The 21,461-nt window shown below is 45.3% G+C and overlaps 1 protein-coding gene across 1 annotated transcript in view; it reads right to left on the bottom strand.

Moving 5' to 3' along the window:
* Positions 1-21,461, bottom strand: part of LOC141167056 (complement C3-like) — a 275,580-nt gene that overhangs the window by 123,821 nt on the left and 130,298 nt on the right. The window contains exons 14-17 of the mRNA XM_073654383.1: positions 12,873-13,022; positions 9,491-9,620; positions 711-785; positions 218-415 (exon numbers count right to left, since the gene is read on the bottom strand). Coding sequence (XP_073510484.1) covers positions 218-415; positions 711-785; positions 9,491-9,620; positions 12,873-13,022 — 553 coding nt within the window. The remainder of the gene's footprint in view (positions 1-217; positions 416-710; positions 786-9,490; positions 9,621-12,872; positions 13,023-21,461) is intronic.

Here is a 21,461-nt window from a genome sequence, read left to right as displayed (position 1 = left end):
AGACTTTTACCTGTTTTTCCCCATATTTTCCCCTGATACTCCCTGCGTGGAGATTTACCCTGTTATTATAAACTTCCCCTGTTTATTAACCCCGCATTGGCTGCTATGTGTTTCTGTGTCGCTGCATCTAAAGTGCCCGTGTTACATGGTAACAAGCCTCCAGACCATCTACTGCCATTGATTGTAGTTGGTTTATATTTCTGATCTATAGCCTCACTTTTGTCCAAGCTGTCATCTTGCATCTCCTTATGAATCTTCCGCCTCAGCTTGAGAGACCTACAGCAGTCTAGGAAAGCTTTCACACACTTGTCCCCTTCTTGAATTAGGCGAGCTCGCCGCTCACAGCTGTGACCCATTGGGTTAGTAACCATGCCATCATTACAGCATTGCTTCTCCAGATCTGTGTATTTGGAGGCTAGGAGGAAATAAGAAAACATTTGAGAGTCCATAAATAAAAATTTTAGCAACTGATCAATAGGTTTTAAATAAGCTTTCTATTTTTGTAGTAGGTTTATCCACTCAGAACAGAAAGATGAAGCATTTGATTTCCTGACGTCATCTTCCTTTTCCATTATCTTTGAGTTAATTCCACACTTTCCAGTCCTTTGAGTATCACTCAGATTCTCACGACCCAATAGAAAATGGGATAGAACCAACGGGAGTTGGGAGGAGCCCATTAGTCCAAAGATGACAAATTGTTTGGGGCATACCTTTCATAGTCCTAAATTCTTTCAGTTCTGCTGTTGATCTTGTTCTGCGATTTTTACCATCTTCACAGGATGGATCTAAGGGTAAGAAAGATTTTTATATATATTTCATTATGTCCATCAAGTATTAGACTTTCTTACAGAGCCAATGGGATCATCTTTTCAACGTATTTAGTTTTGATATGTACATTGCACATATCAGATACCTCCCGAAGCCTAAATCACAGATATGCTGCCATCCTGTTAACTCTCAGGCTGCATCACCTCAAATTTTTTCGAACCTTTGATCATTGTCGGGGTCACAGAAGAGCAGATCTCACAACTTTCCAGCCTTTACATAGTAATTTTCCTCCTGCTGAAGTCCTAGATTCCTCTTTCTTTGCCCCATAAAGTATGATGCCAACAAAAGTGTCCCCCAAACACAGTATGACACCCCCATGGTGAATTCCTCCACATTACCCTCCACATGCACAATATTATGACCCTACTGTGCCCCACCTCAACTCCCAGGGCAAAGTATGGTGACCCCAACACAGTATAATCCCCCAACTGTGACTCCCACACAGCTCTCCATGCAATATAATGGGCCTACATACAGTATAATCGCCCCCACACAAACCTTCACATTCCACAGAGTATAATGTACTCACCATGGTCCTCCATACAGTATAATGCTCTCGCCATGGTTCTCCACACTATAATGCACTCACCATGGTCCGTCACACAGTATAATGCACTCGCCAGGGTCCTTCACACAGTATAATGCACTCGACAGGGTCCTTCACACAGTATAAGTCACTCGCCATGGTCCTCCAGACAGTATAAGTCACTCACCATGGTCCTCCATGCAGTATAAGACACTCGCCATGGTCTTCCACACAGTATAAGACACTTGCCATGGTCTTCGACACAGTGTAATGCACTCCCCATGGTCCTCTACACAGTATAATGCACTCCCCATAGTCCTCAACACAGTATAATGCACTCCCTATGGTCCTCAACCCAGTATAATGCACTTCCCAATGGTACTCACGCAGTATAATGCACTCCCCATGGTCCTCCACGCAGTATAATGCAGCCTCCATTAGTCCTCAACACAGTATAATACACTCTCCATGGTCCTCAACACAATATAATGCACTTCCCAATGGTCCTCCATGCAGTATAATGCACACCCCATGGTCCTCCACGCAGTATAATGCACTCCCCATGGTCCTGTGCGCAGTACAGTATATTGCAGCCCCCCATAGGGTAAAATGCAGCCTACACCATAGGGTAAAAATGCAGCCCCCATTATAGGGTAAAACTGCAGCCCCTACCATAGGGTAAAACTGCGGCCCCCATCATAGGGTAAAAATGCGTCCCCCACCATAGGGTAAAAATGCGGCCCCCACCAGGGCCGGCTCCAGGTTTTTGTGGGCCCTGTGCGAAATAGTCTCAGTGGGCTCCTTTAACAAATACCACGATTCATGATGCACAGATACCGCAGAGAAATATATATATACAGTACAGACCAAAAGTTTGGACACACCTTCTCATTTAAATTTTTTTCTGTATTTTTATGACTATGAAAACTGTACATTCACACTGAAGGCATCAAAACTATGAATTAACACATGTGGAATTATATACTTAACAAAAAAGTGTGAAACAACTGAAAATATGTCTTATATTCTAGGTTCTTCAAAGTAGCCACCTTTTGATTTGATGACTGCTTTGCACACTCTTGGCATTCTCTTGATGAGCTTCAAGAGGTAGTCACCGGAAATGGTTTTCACTTCACAGGTGTGCCTTGTCAGGTCTAATAAGTGGGATTTCTTGCCTTATAAATGGGGTTGGGACCATCAGTTGTGTTGTGAAGAAGTCTGGTGGATACACAGCTGATAGTCCTACTGAATAGACTGTTAGAATTTGTATTATGGCAAGAAAAAAGTAGCTAAGTCAAGAAAAACGAGTGGCCATCATTACTTTAAGAAATGAAGGTCAGTCAGCCCGAAAAATTGGGCAAACTTTGAAAGTGTCCCCAAGTGCAGTTGCAAAAACCATCAAGCGCTACAAAGAAACTGGCTCACATGAGGACCGCCCCAGGAAAGGAAGATCAAGAGTCACCTCTGCCTCTGAGGATAAGTTTATCCAAGTCACCAGCCTCAGAAATCGCAGGTTAACAGCAGCTCAGATTAGAGACCAGGTCAATGCCACACAGAGATCTAGCAGCAGACACATCTCTACAACAACTGTTAAGAGGAGACTTTGTGCAGCAGGCCTTCATGGTAAAATAGCTGCTAGGAAACCACTGCTAAGGACAGGCAACAAGCAGAAGAGACTTGTTTGGGCTAAAGAACACAAGGAATGGACATTAGACCAGTGGAAATCTGTGCTTTGGTCTGATGAGTCCAAATTTGAGATCTTTGGTTCCAACCACCAAGTCTTCGTGCGACGCAGAAAAGGTGAACGGATGGACTCTACATCCCTGGTTCCCACCGTGAAGCATGGAGGAGGAGGTGTAATGGTGTGGGGGTGCTTTGCTGGTGACACTGTTGGGGATTTATTCAAAATTGAAGGCAAACTGAACCAGCATGGCTACCACAGCATCTTGCAGCGACATTCTATTCCATCCGGTTTGCGTTTAGTTGGACCATCATTTATTTATCAACAGGACAATGACCCCAAACACACCTCCAGGCTGTGTAAGGGCTCTTTGACCAAGAAGGAGAGTGATGGGGTGCTACGCCAGATGACCTGGCCTCCACAGTCACCAGACCTGAACCCAATCGAGATGGTTTGGGGTGAGCTGGACCGCAGAGTGAAGGCAAAAGGGCCAACAAGTGCTAAGCATCTCTGGGAACACCTTCAAGATTGTTGGAAGACCATTTCCGGTGACTACCTCTTGAAGCTCATCAAGAGAATGCCAAGAGTGTGCAAAGCAGTCATCAATGCAAAAGGTGGCTACTTTGAAGAACCTAGAATATAAGACACAGTTTCAGTTGTTTCACACTTTTTTGTTAAGTATATCATTCCACATGTGTTAATTCATAGTTTTGATACCTTCAGTGTGAATGTACAATTTTCATAGTCATGAAAATACAGAAAAATCTTTAAATGAGAAGGTGTGTCCAAACTTTTAGTCTGTAGTGTATATAGTACAATGCCGAAGATGTCATTTCTTACATTACATGAGCGATATCTATTGTAAATTCCACAATAGCTCAGACACCGGCGAATCCTCGCAGCGCACAGTGCAGACCGGACAATATAGTCCTCCATACAGTATAATGGCCACACATAGCCCTCCATACAGTATTATGGGCCCCATATATTGCTCCATACAGAATAATGACCACACATAGTCCTCCATACAGTATAATGGGCACCACATAGTCCTTCATACAGTATTATGGGCCCCATATAACGCTCCATGCAGAATACTGTTCCCCATATAATGCTCCATACAGGATACTGGTCCCCATATAATGCTCCATACAGAATACTGGCCCCCATATAACACTCCATACAGAATACTGGCCCCCACATAATGCCCCATGTAGGCTGTGCCCCCACATAATGCCCCATGCAGGATGTTACTTCCCCCCATCTAATGCCCCATGCAGGATGTCACCTCTCCCCTCCATATAATGCCACATGCAGGATGTCACCCCCCATATAATGCCCCATGCAGGATGTCAACCCCCATATAATGCCCCATGCAGGATATCATCTCTCCCCCCCATATAATGCCACATGCAGGATGTTACCCCAACCATAAAATGCCCCATGCAGGATGTCACCTCTCCCCCATATAATCCCCCATGCTGGATGTCACCTCTCCCCCCATATAATGCCCCATGCAGGATGTCACCTCTCCCCCCCCATATAATGCCCCATGCAGGATATCACCTTCCCCCCCATATAATACCCCATGCAGGATGTCACCTCTCCCCCCTATATAATGCCCAATGCAGGATGTCACCTCCCCCCATATAATGCCCCATGCAGGATGTCACCTCCCATAAAATGCCCCATGCAGGATGTCACCTCCCCCCATATAATGCCCCATGCTGGATGTCACGTCTCCCTCCATATAATGCCCCATGCAGGATGCCACCTCTCCCCACATATAATGCCCATGCAGGATGTCACCTCTCCCCCCCATATAATGCCCCATGCTGGATGTCACCTCTCCCTCCATATAATGCCCCATGCCGGATGTCACCTTCCCCCCATATAATGCCCCATGTGGGATGTCACCTCTCCCCCCATATAATGCCCCATGCGGTATGTCACCTCCCCCCATATAATGCCCCATGCAGAATGTCACCCCCCATATAATGCCCCATGCAGGACGTCACCTCCCCTCATATAATGCCCCATGCTGGATGTCACGTCTCCCTCCATATAATGCCCCATGCAGGATGTCACCTCTCCCCCCATATAATGCCCATGCAGGATGTCACCTCTCCCACCCATATAATGCCCCATGCAGGATGTCACCCCACCATATAATGCCCCATGCAGGATGTCACCATGCCATAAAATGCCCCATGCAGGATGTCACCTCTCCCCCATATAATGCCCCATGCAGGATGTCACTTTCCTCCCAAATAATTCTCCATGCTGGATGTCACCCCCCATAAAATGCCCCATGCTGGATGTCACCTCTCCCTCCATATAATGCCCAATGCAGCATGTCACCTCTCCCCCCATATAATCCCCCATGCTGGATGTCACCTCTCCCCCCCATATAATGACCCATGCAGGATGTCACTTTCCTCCCATATAATGCCCCATGCGAGATGTCACCTCCCCCCATATAATGCCCCATGCAGGATGTCACCCTCCCGTAAAATGCCCCATGCAGGATGTCACCTCCCCCCATATAATGCCGTATGCTGGATGTCACGTCTCCCTCCATATAATGCCCCATGCAGGATGTCACCTCTCCATATAATGCCCCATGCAGGATGTCACCTCTCCCCCCCATATAATGCCCCATGCTGGATGTCACCTCTCCCTCCATATAATGCCCCATGCAGGATGTCACCTCTCCCCCCATATAATGCCCCATGCGGGATGTCACCTCTCCCCCCCATATAATGCCCAATGCAGAATGTCACTGCCCTCCCATATAATGCCCCATGCTAGATGTCACCCCCCATAAAATTCCCCATGCAGGATGTCACCTCCCCCATATAATGCCCCATGCTGGATGTCACCTCTCCCTCCATATAATGCCCCATGCAGGATGTCACCTCTCCCCCCATATAATGCCCCATGCAGGATGTCACCTCTCCCCCCCATATAATGCCCCATGCTGGATGTCATTTCTCCCTCCATATAATGCCCCATGCAGGATGTCACCTCTCCCACCATATAATGCCCCATGCAGGATGTCACCTCTCCCCCCCAAATAATGCCCAATGCAGGATGTCACTTCCCTCCCATATAATGCCCCATGCAGGATGTCACCTCCCCCCATATAATGCCCCATGCAGAATGTCACCACGCCATAAAATTCCCCATGCAGGATGTCACCCCTCCCCCCATATAATGCCCCATGCAGGATGTCACCTCTCCCCCCCATATAATGCCCCATGCTGGATGTCACCTCTCCCCCCCATATAATGCCCAATGCAGGATGTCACTTCCCTCCCATATAATGCCCCATGCAGGATGTCACCTTCCCCCCCATATAATGCCTTATGCCTCCATATATCTAAAAAAAACCCGACAAAAACCTCACTTCTTACCTGCTGCCGCCATTCCGGACTCCTCAGTGTCACCAGAGTCTTCCCACTCTGCGCTGTGACGGCTCAGGAGAGGGTGCGGTGTAAAGACGTCACCGCGCCCTCTGACCAGAGACTTCATAGTGCAGCAGTCGTGGAAGAGACCGGACCTGCTGCTAAGGAACGGGGAGAGGTAAGTATTGTCCCGGCTGCCGGGGCCCTGAGCAAGCGGGATGGAGGGGGGCTGGCACCGGCTCCGATGGTGAGTGGGCCCCCCCGCCTGCTCAGGGCCCCGGCACTTGCCCGGGTGCTGATGCCGGGCCTGGCCCCCACCATAGGGTAAAAAGGCGGCCCCCACCATAGGGTAAAAATGTAGCTCCCACGATAGGGTAAAGATGCAGGTCCCACCATAGGGTAAAAATGCAGCCCCAGTCCTTCAGTATCATCAGTACTCACTGATTTAAAAAAAAAATACATACTTACCGCTCCTCGTTCCCCGCTGTTTCAGTCTCTGCAGCGTATCTCTCTCATCACCTCAGCATCTGCCAGCGCCACTTTCTGACAGAACGTGGCATGTCATCATTCCGCTGCATCAGACGCAGAGGAGGAATGATGGTAAAGGGAGTGTCACATGACACTCCCTCCTCCATCATTGCCTTCAACCTGGGCCGACTCCAGGTTTTTGTGGGTCCCGGGCGAAAGAGTCTCAGTGGGCCCTTTAATACGCACAGTAGGCAGACATACACGTACAGTATACAGGCATGCATGCACAGTAGGCAGGCATGCATGTACACGAAGAGTAGGCAGACATGCGCACACGCACAGTAGGCAGACATGTGCCCACACGGACAGTAGGCAGACATGCGCGCACACGCACAGTAGGCAGACATGCGCGCACACGCACAGTAGACAGACATGCACACACACGCACAGTAAGCAGACATGCGCACATACGCACAGTAGGCTGACATGCGCGCACACGCACAGTAGACAGACATGCGCGCACACGCATGGTAGGCAGACATGCGCGCACACGCACAGTAGGCAGACATGTGCGCACACGCACAGTAGACAGACATGCATGCACACGCACATTAGGCAGACATACTCGTGCACGCACAGTAGGTAGACATGCGCACATACGCACAGTAGGCTGACACGCGCGCACACGCACAGTAGGCGGACATGCGCGCACACGCATGGTAGGCGGACATGCGCGCACACGGACAGTAGGTAGACATGTGCGCACACGGACAGTATGCAGACATGCACGCACACGCACAGTATGCAGACATGCGCGCACACACACAGTAGGCAGACATGCTTGCACACACACAGTAGGAAGACATGCGCACACACACGGTAAGCAGACATGCACTCACATTATGCAGATATGCACACACAGTATGCAGACATGCACATGGTACACAGATATACACACATAGAATACGCAGACATACACAAATACGTGCACATACAGACATATGTTCCTTATTTGAACATATTCTTAAAAACACATACAACAGACAAATATACAGTATATACACAGTCATACACACTGACATACACACGCACACATTAGAATTATTTTTAATATGAGCATTTGGGAAGCTGGCGACAAGCCACACTCAACTGCCCCCGTCACCTGCCCCCGTCGGCGGGGGCCGATGTGGGGGGTGCACGCTGCAGGCGCTGACACCTGGCTCCCCGGCTCTCGGGCCCCATAGCAGTCGCGTGGCCTGCTGCCATTGGCGGTATGCCACTGCCTTTGATGATTCAGTGTTTGCATGGAGTATTACTCTAGTGCACTGCTCTGTTAGAGATCTAAGTGGTTAGTTGCCATATATTGTCGAGTAAAAGTGCTAAAGAAAATAGTGCTGATCCATACCTAATCCTGGATTAATAGGATGCGTGACCCTATAATAATACCATGGCCATATCAGAGGACACTACAGATTAGTCACCTTTGTATCAGGTTATTAGATCCACATAGTGGACCTAAGTAGGTGATTGTGGCTGCATAGATGAGATGTGTGGCAGTCATACTCAAAACCACTTTTAGTGTATTTTTACAAATTTAGAAACCTAAATGTTCGTGAACATATCATCTCTTCAAGGGCTCATTCATATGTCAGTTTTTCACATACAAGTTCTACCTTTATTTTTTATAGATAGAACTCGTACCTTTAACAGTCTACGGACAAAAGACCGAGTCCCATTCACTCACTCATCTACAGGGAAATAGATCCAGAAAGAGAAAATCCACCAGTTGTCATAAAATCTTGATAGACTTTTTCTTACTACAACTAAGAATCTGTTGGGAGCCGAAACGTGTGAAGTGGTGTAGCTTTCACCTCTGTACTAAGTGCGTTTTTAGATATTCATGAAAGCCTTTCAAGTACGGATGAGTGAACCTGTGGAAGTGCTGGTTCTGGTACCCGACCTGAACTTTAGTCCAAAGTTCATATGGGGAAACCAGAACCCGAACCCCATTGAAAACAACGAGGACCCCAACTTTGGAGCAGGAAAACTCTCTCTCTCTCTCGTCCAGACTTCCCCCGGAATGCCGAACATTAAAACGGACTTCCAGGAGAAGTCCATGTTCGGCGTTTAGCCCCGGACACTCAGTGTACAGTGCGAACATCAAACTTTTACTTTTAAGATTTTATTACAACCGATGGGGAGTTTCCCCTTAGCATTGGTGTAGTTCACATGTCCAATATTTTCCTCGAACTGAGTCGTCAGCACAAAAGTACAGAGATTTGTTTGATATTGATCCGAGTGTCAGATCAAACTAGCCAATGCAAATCTATGGATCCATGAATAAATCAGGCGGCACTCGAATGCTGTTTTTCATGGACTGTTTGATAGGAGAAGTTGAAGAAACTTTTTTTTCCCATCCCCCCCCCCAAAAAAAAAACCAGATGAAACTCAGACCAAACACTGATGTAATTCTGATCATAAACACTGATGAAACTCAGACCATCTTTCTCGTAAGATAAAATAAATGACATATGAATGAGCCCTTAAACTGAACAAACTATTTGCTAGATAATCCCTTACCAGTTCTCTGCTCAGTGCCCAGTCTGAAATTAGTCTGTACGGCGAGCCCAGCATCATAGAAGACCCTCATATTGTCAGCACCACCTCCCGGAGAGCAACCGATGTCAGATTTCTCAACGGTGTTCCAGACCTGAAAGACAATTAAGAGTTATTTGCAATTTAGAAAATCTCTAAGGTATATGAGAATTGAGGGCTTCAGATAAAGTTGTCTATGCCACCAATTACTATCTCTGTAACCGTTTACAGCAGATGCTGGAGAACTTGCCATTTTATTGCAATTCATGGACAGATAATTGCTGTCATGAGACACCATGTAATACTTTATTTCACCTGTGGTGGCACTGCAGGGAAACTGAACACTTGCAGCTAGGCCCCTCCCCAGATTAAGACTGAATGTTAAGAAAGCCAACTGCAGGTCTTCATGTGATCAAGAAACCAGTATCAGTAAAAGAGATTCAGTCTACAGACTTTTGTATTCAAAAACTTCCAGTTTTAGCTCTATATACCATGCATAAAGGAAAGGTTTGTGGATTAAATCAATCAATTAATCCAACATGATGTCATTGGTACAAAATTCAATAGATCAAATCAATACATGCAGAGCATTTTTTAGGTTCCATTGCTTGATATCGTCCCTTTAATCTCCCGATACCTCCCACATATAAATCCAATCCAAAACCAACCCACTCCATACCTCTGTGACCTAATCTCATAACATTTCCTCACATATAATCTCCAGCCCATATCCTGTCTCCTAGATTATTTTCCTCTTTATATCCTGCCAATCAATACATATTTTCCCTGATCTCCCACCACACATCATTTTGAGTCTATAAGGTGTCCTTCCATAAATCTCTGATCTTATTTCCCACTAGCAACCCATACAGAATCTCCAATCCATAACCTGTTTTATCCATACATCTCCGACGGACACTCCTCATGCTTTCCCGCAATAATATCCTGTCCTGTCCGTATATCTTTGGCCAAATTTCCCACAGTTAATTTACAGTCCATCACCAGTCTACCTCATTTGTCCCTATATCCTGCTACCTCTCCACGTATAATCTCCAGGACATAATCTGACCTCTCCATACATCAGACTTAATCTTCAAACACCTCCCAACACATACTCCAGTCCATAATTTCTTACCAAACCTTCCAATACCCGTCCACGTCATTTATAGTCCACAATCTGACCCATGTAAATCTCTGACAAAACCTCTAATACATGTCCACAAGATATCTACAGGCCATGAGTTATCTCCTTTTACACCACTGTCTCAATCTCCTGATTCTTTCCGACATATAATCTTTGCTCTACAACCTGCCCTCTCCTTATATCTCTGTCCTAATATCCCAATATATACTCCTCCCCCAGCAATTTATAATGTATCACCTATATCCACACGATTCCACTCTACACAAAATATCTGGTTCACATCTTGTGTGGTATCCCGGTACCCGTTCTTCTACTACTAAATGAGACAGTTGTAGTGTAGTAATAGATTTGTTCCATTGTGTGCACTGAGTTAGGGGATATAATACATTGTATTGTAAATTGTACTTTCCTGCCATCTGCTGGCCAATGTGTGTATATGAAGTAATGATTAATTTCCACACAACAAGCTTCCATAGCAATGGATGAGGAGTCTCCCAGCTCCGGGCTTTCACTCTGACCAGAACGCTGGTACAAACCAGTTGTGGGTGATTCCTGCTGCCTCATGAAGATTGAGGAGAGAGATTATATTCTCTCAGAGAAGAATTTTTCAATGCCAGTCTATGCTGAGGGGACATTTTTCTTCACATAATCTCCTTTACAAAAAGAGTGAAGTGTCTTCTGGTCAGGAGAGAGAAAGCTGTACATGTGCTCTCCTGCTCTCTGGTTATCCTGATCGCTTCTAGCCAGGACCAGATCCACATGGCTGCCACGCCACCGACGTTGCTTAAACCTACCCCCTGCGAGAGGGAATGGTGGGATAAAAACTATGAGTACATCCACACTTTAGTGTTTTTCCACAGAGAACCAATCTGTGAAGGTCCCTCCATCAGTGTAATATTTCTAGGACTGTGCATAGCATTTCCAGTACTAGCGAATGAAGAGAACTCTGCTCGAGCCACCCTGGACAATAACAATGCTTGTCTCATGAGGAGAAAACCATAACTTCCCTGTGCACAATATACTGTGAACTTTTCCTGTAAGAGAGACTGTACCCTGTTACCTCATTCAGTAAAATTGTTTTGTTTATAAGTTCACCTGCGCGTCTGGCTGCTTGAGATTGGACAAACATCACGGGCACTCCAAAACCTGCACCCCGACAGCACCGCTACAGGAGCCCCTCCGGGGGGTCCTATACCATCCACAAGTGCCACCTCCAGCTTTTAAAATTGTTGTGGACACGAGGGCAGTGTTGAGGAGTCCAGCGACCCACTCCAGCTACTGTGACATAATCATCTGCTGCCAATGAGGCTACACACTCCAGCTGGCCCTTCTGCAACATGTGGCACCTCCCCAGTGGCCCACCACACTTGTTCCCACCATACATTTTTGTAATAATCTGCCAATACCACACACGTAATCAATATTTCTTGTTAGACCCTCTTTTCTATTCCAGTCTTCAAGTTTTCTCCTGAGCTTCCCCAACACTCTGGAACGTGCTTCCTCAACACATGAACTTTTACTATTCAAACTTTCAAAATCCACCTTTCTCTAAAAAGGTTGACACCATGCAATAACCACTAAACAGAAGTAAAGAATCATAAAACAAATTAGTTTAAGGTGTTTTAATTGTCGACGCATTTTGGAGTCAAATCCGACTCCTTCCTCAGGACAACCACATGTGAAAGACTTGTTGTCCTGAAGAAGGAGTCAGATTTGACTCTGAAACGCGTTGACAAATAAACCATCTTTAACTAATTTGTTTCATGATTTGTTCTTGAATCAGCAGCACACTTGAAGTCCACTTACTCTGGCTTTCTCTATTGTATAGAAATCTGTGGATGTTGCAGTGGCTGATAACTATGCTATGGTAGTGGTTGTGTCACACACAACCCCTACAGGTGAGTAGTTTTTAACTAAACCCCTAACCTTAATACCCAGATAAGACCCTATGTATCTTTTTACAGGAAACAGCAGTAGTAAAAGCATTTCTACCATTACCTACTACCTCTTTCCTTGTATTCCTTGTAGATGTATTTCCTCATGGGTGGAGCTGGCTCCTCACTCCCAGTCTGCCAATCAGTAAGATTCTGTTTTTCGTACGTGCTGTTATTGTATTATGCTAAGTGTATAAATCTTTCTGTTTCAACTATGTAACACCCTGAAAACTATGGCATCAAGTAAATCATAGCAATACAATGAATAATTATAATATTAATAATTCACCTTGCTTTGAGTCATCTTATATTTGTTGCTCAACACATAGACAGCTTTATCCACCGCTACAAGTCCAACACTAGAATTATGATCAGCTCTCAGCGTAAATTTGATTTGTTCTCCGGGTTTGGCCTTTGTTTCTCTTGCTGTTAACTCCAGCTATGTAGAAATATAAAAAAAATATTTCTGAGAACAGTAAAATAAGTTGTTCATACAGTGAAACGCCTTTAACCTAACATTTGATCATTCTAAATATCAAATTCTTATTTTATTCTATTTTTTTTCTGCCTGATTTTTACCTTTACAAGTGAATTTTATATATATTTTTCTAAGGTTGTTCAAAAATTCAGCACAGTTGCTTATTCCACTCCGATTAGACCCCCAATGAGACTGGAAGGAATTTGATTACATATTTTTTTTAGAGATGAGCAGATCTTTTGAAATTCAAATTCACCTCATTTTCAGCCCAAAAAAATAGATTTGCGGAAATAAATTTGTGCAAATCTCAAAACCTTGTAATTGTAAGTGTTCGGAAAATATACGTGGGGGAGAGGAGAGAGATCGAGAGAGATCCCCGCTGGCCATAAGAGCTTACACTCTACAGAAGAAGGAAAGAAGACCCCACTGACCATAAGAGCTTACACTCTACAGGAGAGAGAGGACACTGATCATAAGAGCTTACACTCTACAGGAGAGAGAGGACCCCACTGATCATAAGAGCTTACACTCTACAGGAGAGAGAGGACCCCACTGATCATAAGAGCTTACACTCTATAGTAGAGGGAAAGAAGACCCCACTGACCATAATAGCTTACACTCTATAGGAGAGGGAAAAAAGACCCCACTGACCATAAGAGCTTACACTCTACAGGAGAGGGAAAGAAGACCTCACTGATCATAAGAGCTTACACTCTATAGGAGAGGGAAAGAAGACCCCACTGACCATAAGAGCTTACACTCTACAGGAGAGGGAAAGAAGACCCCACTGACCATAAGAGCTTACACTCTACAGGAGAGGGAAAGAAGACCCCACTGACCATAAGAGCTTACACTCTACAGGAGAGGGAAAGAAGACCCCACTGACCATAAGAGCTTACACTCTACAGGAGAGGAAAAGAAGACCCCACTCACCATAAGAGCTTACACTCTACAGGAGAGGGAAAGAAGACCTCACTAACCATAAGAGCTTACACTCTATAGGAGAGGTAAAGAAGACCCCACTGACCATAAGAGCTTACACTCTACAGAAGAGAGAGAGGACCCCACTGACCATAAGAGCTTACCAGAGACTTATCCAGTGACTCTGGAGTAGAGATGAGCGTTGTTCTACTCGAACTGTTCGCCAATCTCAAATTCGAGCTGTTTTGGGCGGTGTTCGAGCCGGTCGGCGAACACGAACAATTTGAGAAAAATTCGGCTGTTCGAGGTTATGTTCGATAACTGTTCGTGCACCAAAATCATAACTGGATTTTTTCTCAGTAATGATGAAAATTAATGTTAATACGCAGTTTGAGTGTACAGCGGGGCGGGGGGAGGGGCAGGGGATGGATCTCTGCAGGAACAATGAAGATCTCCATTTTTTTTTCTCTTTCCCGCATTTGCAGTGGGGAGGTGCAATCTGTCAGCCTATCAGCAGCGCACACACGGAGCGAAGTGCTTTTTTTCACACAAGCAAGGGCATGTGTGATTGGCAGTGTATGTCACATGTCCTTGCCCTATAAGACCAAGCCATTTTCCCCGTCGCCACCATTTTCTCACTGCTGCAGCTGCGTGTTAGACGGCACCGCTGTTGCTGTGTGCGCTATACCTTGTTAATTTCAAGCCAATTTTCGCACAAATATACAGATAGCTTGGGAGTAGGGAATAGTTGTGATTGCAGTCCTTTTAAGGACTAGGTTACAGCATTTCCTACGACTTTTATCAGGCAGGTCTGTGCTCTTAAATAGATAGATTGTGGGAGTAAAGACTAATTGTAATTGGAGTCCTTTTCAGGACTAGGTTACATCAGTTCCTATCAGTTTTTGCCAGGCAGGTCTGTGCCAGTGCTGTGCAAGTTTTTTTCACAGCATTTGGCTGAATCTAGCAAAGCTAATCCTTTTTGGCCTATTGCAGAGTGTGTTAGTCAGTGGAGTAGCCTATCTGTGTTGCAAGATATACCACCTGTGTATAGAATACCAATTTTTTTACTGCACCTAGTGAAGTAAAATCTTTTGGGCATAGCATCATTCTATTAGTCCATCTATACTGACCTCCACCAGGTTGCAAACTGAATATAATTTTTTTCTGCATCTAGCTCTGAAAAAATATTTGGGCTTCTAGCAGTGTGTGGGACTTGGTCTATTAGTCCATCTATACTGACCTCCATCAGGTTGCAAATTAAAAATAATTTTTTTCTGCATCTAGCTCTGAAAAAATATTTGGGCTTCTAGCAGTGTGTGGGACTTGGTCTATTAGTCCATCTATACTGACCTCCATCAGGTTGCAAATTAAAAATAATTTTTTTCTGCATCTAGCTCTGAAAAAATATTTGGGCTTCTAGCAGTGTGTGGGACTTGGTCTATTAGTCCATCTATACTGACCTCCATCAGGGTGCAAATTAAAAATAATTTTTTTCTTCATTTATCTCTGAAAAAATATTTGGGCTTCTAGCAGCGTGTGGGACTTGTTCTATTAGTCCATCTATACTGACCTCCATCAGGTTGCAAATTAAAAATAATTTTTTTCTGCATCTAGCTCTGAAAAAATATTTGGGCTTCTAGCAGTGTGTGGGACTTGGTCTATTAGTCCATCTATACTGACCTCCATCAGGTTGCAAATTAAAAATAATTTTTTTCTGCATCTAGCTCTGAAAAAATATTTGGGCTTCTAGCAGTGTGTGGGACTTGGTCTATTAGTCCATCTATACTGACCTCCATCAGGTTGCAAATTAAAAATAATTTTTTTCTTCATTTATCTCTGAAAAAATATTTGGGCTTCTAGCAGCGTGTGGGACTTGTTCTATTAGTCCATCTATACTGACCTCCATCAGGTTGCAAATTAAAAATAATTTTTTTCTGCATGTAGCTCTGAAAAAATATTTGGGCTTCTAGCAGTGTGTGGGACTTGGTCTATTAGTCCATCTATACTGACCTCCATCAGGTTGCAAATTAAAAATAATTTTTTTCTGCATCTAGCTCTGAAAAAATATTTGGGCTTCTAGCAGTGTGTGGGACTTGGTCTATTAGTCCATCTATACTGACCTCCATCAGGTTGCAAATTGAATAAAAAAAATTTCTGCATCTAGCTCTGAAAAAATATTTGGGCTTCTAGCAGTGTGTGGGACTTGGTCTATTAGTCCATCTATACTGACCTCCATCAGGTTGCAAATTGAATAAAAAAATTTTCTGCATCTAGCTCTGAAAAAATATTTGGGCTTCTAGCGGTGTGTGGGACTTGGTCTATTAGTCCATCTATACTGACCTCCATCAGGTTGCAAATTAAAAATAATTTTTTTCTGCATCTAGCTCTGAAAAAATATTTGGGCTTCTAGCAGTGTGTGGGACTTGGTCTATTAGTCCATCTATACTGACCTCCATCAGGTTGCAAATTAAAAATAATTTTTTTCTGCATCTAGCTCTGAAAAAATATTTGGGCTTCTAGCAGTGTGTGGGACTTGGTCTATTAGTCCATCTATACTGACCTCCATCAGGTTGCAAATTAAAAATAATTTTTTTCTTCATTTATCTCTGAAAAAATATTTGGGCTTCTAGCAGCGTGTGGGACTTGTTCTATTAGTCCATCTATACTGACCTCCATCAGGTTGCAAATTAAAAATATTTTTTTTCTGCATCTAGCTCTGAAAAAATATTTGGGCTTCTAGCGGTGTGTGGGACTTGGTCTATTAGTCCATCTATACTGACCTCCATCAGGTTGCAAATTAAAAATAATTTTTTTCTGCATCTAGCTCTGAAAAAATATTTGGGCTTCTAGCAGTGTGTGGGACTTGGTCTATTAGTCCATCTATACTGACCTCCATCAGGTTGCAAATTAAAAATAATTTTTTTCTGCATCTAGCTCTGAAAAAATATTTGGGCTTCTAGCAGTGTGTGGGACTTGGTCTATTAGTCCATCTATACTGACCTCCATCAGGTTGCAAATTAAAAATAATTTTTTTCTTCATTTATCTCTGAAAAAATATTTGGGCTTCTAGCAGCGTGTGGGACTTGTTCTATTAGTCCATCTATACTGACCTCCATCAGGTTGCAAATTAAAAATAATTTTTTTCTGCATCTAGCCCAGCCAATAGTTTTGGCCTAATACCACAGTTTGGCCACTCAGCTCTGCTCGGTTACCATCCATTGTTTTTTTGTGCAAACAACTCCAGAGTTGTGAATTAGTTAACCACCAAAATGAGTGGAAAAAGGCCTGCTGCTGGTGGAAAGGGGAATAGGCGTGTTGGGAAGGGGAAAAAAGGTTGTGTCCGTGGGGTAGGTGCAGAAGAAAGACCATCTTCCAGCCAAACTAAAATGTCTACTTCTTTTAGCGGACAATGTGATAAGATCCCTTTCTTACGGCCACGCCAATCGCTACAAATTCCAGATGAGGCACAAAAACAGCAGGTGCTTCAACGGATATCAAGTGCTCCTTTAAGTGGGCTCTCCTCCACATCAACTTCAACATCACAAATACTCCAGTCCTCAAAGGTGTCACCCAAATCGCACTTGCTTCCTCACAGCTCCCAAATCTCCAGCTGCCCGTCTGAGTATGAGGTAGAACAGATGGTTGAGTCTGCAGAGCTGTTTACTCATACTATAGCCTGGGAATCAGAGGTCGACTCCAGCGCTTCTGTGAATCCAGACGAGGAAATGATCTGCACTGATGCCCAGAATCTTTATGAGTCGGATCCAGGACCAGACGCAGAAGGTTCTGACCATAATGTAGACCCTCATTCCCAAACTGTAACTCCTGTTGGTGGAGACAATGAGGAAGACGATGATAAGACTCAAATACCTGATTGGAGCGACAACTTTAGTTTTTTGTCAGGGCAGGAACAGGTTGGCTCTGAGGACGACGGGTGTGATAACGCACAGGGTGATGATGATGAGGTCGGAGATCCCACTTACTGTCAACCCACAGTCAGCCAAGAGATGAGGTCAGCAGAGGAGGTGGAGGAAGATGCTAGTGACGACGAGGTCAGGTTGTGCCTTCCTGGACAGAGACGTAGTACTGGAAGCACGTCAACAACTGCATCCTCAAACACAACTCTGCCTCTCACCACAAGTCGTGGTGGCTCTTCAGGTCGCATGGGTGCTAAGCCTTGCATAGCCTGGGCATTTTTTCAGATCGATAAAGATGACCCAACTCGTGTTATCTGTAACATTTGTCAGCAAAAGCTAAGTAGAGGCCAAAAAATACATAGTTTGAGTACTTCATGCATGAACAGGCACATGGACATGAAGCATAAGTTGCAGTGGGAAGCTCAGTGTGCTACAATGCGGCCTAGCCGGCCGGGCCAATCACCGTCTGCCATATCTTGTGCATCCGCGGCCTCTTCATTCTCTGTGACTGGGGGGACAGCAGTCACACCTGTTTTGGGGCGCAGACCTGCCACCTCTTTACCCGCAACAGCCAGCGTGATTGGCAGGTCATCATTTTCTTTGGAGGTGGTAACACCAGCTGGTGTTGAGCGCTGTCCGACATCGATAGCACCACCTTTGGATCAAGGCAACCTAACATGTCCGCCTGCATCTTCCTCACAGACCGGCAGTTTGCCGGGGACACCCTTATCAACCCCGTCTAAGCACAATAGCCAGCCCTCGGTCCCTCAGATGTGGACAAGTAAAAGACCATTTCCTCCTAGCCATGAGAAAGCTAAGAGGTTGAATTTCACCATCTGCAAGCTCTTGGCTACAGAAATGCTGCCTTTCCGCCTGGTGGACACAGAGGATTTTCGAGACCTTATGTCCGTCGCAGTGCCCCAGTACCAGATGCCCAGTCGGCACTACTTCTCAAAGAAAGGTGTGCCTGCGCTCCACCAGCATGTCGCACACAACATCACCGCTTCTTTGAGAAACTCTGTGTGTGACAGGGTGCATTTCACCACAGACACTTGGACGAGTAGGCATGGACAGGGGCGTTACATGTCGCTGACTGGGCACTGGGTAACTATGGTGACAGCAGGACAAGGGGCTGCTGTCCAAGTCTTGCCGTCCCCACGAGTTGTGCGTCAATCCTCTTTATGTCAAAGTTCCTCCACTGCTTCTGCCTCCTCAACCTCCTCTCGGTCTTCCACCTGCACCCAAAGCCTGTCTGGTCATGCCACAAGCTTTCTAACTGCGCAGAAGGGATCCTGCACACCTCCTTACTATGCTGGCAGTAGGGCTCAACGTCATCAGGCGGTTTTTACATTGAAATGTCTGGGAAATGTGAGTCACACAGCTGAGGAGTTGTGGTCAGCTCTGGAGAACCAATTTCATGAATGGTTGTCTCCACTGGACCTGAAACCAGGGAAGGCCGTGTGCGACAATGCTGCAAACCTGGGTGCGGCCCTTCGCCGGGGCAATGTCACACACGTGCCTTGTATGGCTCACGTGTTGAACCTGGTTGTCCAGCAATTTTTAGCCCACTATCCCAGACTAGATGGCCTTCTGCAGAGGGCACGGTCGCTGTGTGCTCACTTCCGCCGTTCGCATCCCGCAGCTCAGCGACTTACATCTCTACAGAAGTCGTTGGGCCTGCCACTTCACCGGCTAAAATGCGATGTGCCTACCCGGTGGAATTCAACTCTGCACATGTTGCAGCGACTGTGGCAGCACCGACAAGCCCTGGTGCAATACGTTCTGACGTATAGCCTGGGCCAACGAGATTCAGAGGTGGGGCAAATCACGCTGGAGGAGTGGTCTCAGATCAGGAACCTATGCACCCTTCTGCACAGTTTTGAAATGGCGACGAAGATGTTTAGTGCTGACGATGCCATTATCAGCATGACTATTCCGGTGATTTACATGCTGGAGCACACGTTAAACAGAATTCGGAGTCAGGTGGTGGCACAAGAGGAGGTGGAGGAAGTAGAGGAGGAGGAGTTGTATGCGGAAGGGCTAACATCTGCAAGGTCCAGACGGTCGGCAGCACCAAGGCGGCAGGCATGTGAGGGTGGGGGAGATGGTTTTACCAGGGCGCATGGTAGCAGCCAAACTAGTGAGGAAGGTGCAGGAGCCCAGGAAGAAGTGGAGGACGAACTGATGGAAGACTCATCAGATGAGGGAGACCTTGATCACATTTCTGTTGTGCGAGGTTGGGGGGAGAGGACAGAGGAAGGAAGCATGATTGTTACCTCGCCACCAACACAACAGGGACTTGGTGCTCCTGGATGCGCAACACACATGAGTGCCTTCTTGCTGCACTACCTGCAACATGACCCTCGAATTGTGAGAATTAGAAATAATCCTGACTACTGGGTTGCCACACTGTTAGATCCCCGGTATAAAAGTAAATTTGCAGAAATTATTCCTGCCATAGAAAGGGATGCACGCATGCAGGAGTATCAGCAGAGACTGTTGCAGAATCTTACATGTGCTTTTCCACAAAATACCAGTGGTGCACGTAGTGAATCTCACAGTTCCAACTTGCCAACCGTGGGACCGTCAAGTGTTCAGCACTCAAACCGTAACAGAACCACAGTATCTGCTGGTAACATCAATTTTGCGGAATCATTTCACCACTTTTTTAGCCCATCCTTTGCAAGGCCACAGGAGACAAGAAGTCTGACACATAGTCAACGCCTAGAGACGATGGTACAGGAGTATCTCCAAGTAAACATTGAAGCCACGACTGTGTCACTGGACCCTTGCTCTTTTTGGGCTTCCAATCTGGATAAATGGCCGGAGCTAGCCACTTACGCCTTGGAGATCTTGTCATGCCCCGCAGCCAGCGTTCTGTCTGAACGTGTGTTCAGCGCTGCTGGTGGTGTGCTGACAGATAAGCGCACGCGGCTCTCCACTGATAATGTAGACAGACTCACGTTCATAAAGATGAACAAATCATGGATCCGAAACGACTTTTCTACCCCTGTGTCATCCTGGGGAGAGTAAAAGCTTGATGATTGGTTAAAATCACCCTACCAACCGTTTTAAGCTTTCAAATTACTAATCATGTTTATCTGTATCTTGACTGGAAAATAATTTGGGCTTTGTAGCAGTGTGCAGCACTGATCCTATTAGGCCATCTATAATAAGCTTCACCAGATTTAAAATTAAAAATAATTTTTAGCTGCATCTAGCCCGGAAAATAATTTTGGGGCTCCGAGATGCGCAAGACACATAAGTGCCTTCTTGCTGCACTACCTGCAGCATGACCCTCATATTGTCAGAATTCGAAGTAATCATGACTACTGGGTTGCCACACTCTTAGATCCCCCAAACTTTTCGATCAACCTTTTCATTTTAATAAAGACCAAAAAAATGGTCATTTTTGAAATTATAAGCATTAGCAGGTTGTTAGAAACTGAAATCAAACAGTTTTCAACTCAAAACTTTATTCTAGGTGATGTTACATTTTCACATAGGACCCCTTGTTCGAAAGGAGCTTCTGAACTCTCTCGTCCATTGAATTTGTCAGGTT

Source organism: Phyllobates terribilis, unplaced genomic scaffold (genome assembly GCF_046119375.1).
Source record: "Phyllobates terribilis strain yellow unplaced genomic scaffold, ASM4611937v1 Scaffold_11__3_contigs__length_659146591, whole genome shotgun sequence".
Classification (NCBI taxonomy): Eukaryota; Metazoa; Chordata; class Amphibia; order Anura; family Dendrobatidae; genus Phyllobates; species Phyllobates terribilis.
Note: the sequence above shows the minus strand (reverse complement) of the source record. Positions and strands in the feature narration are given on the sequence as shown.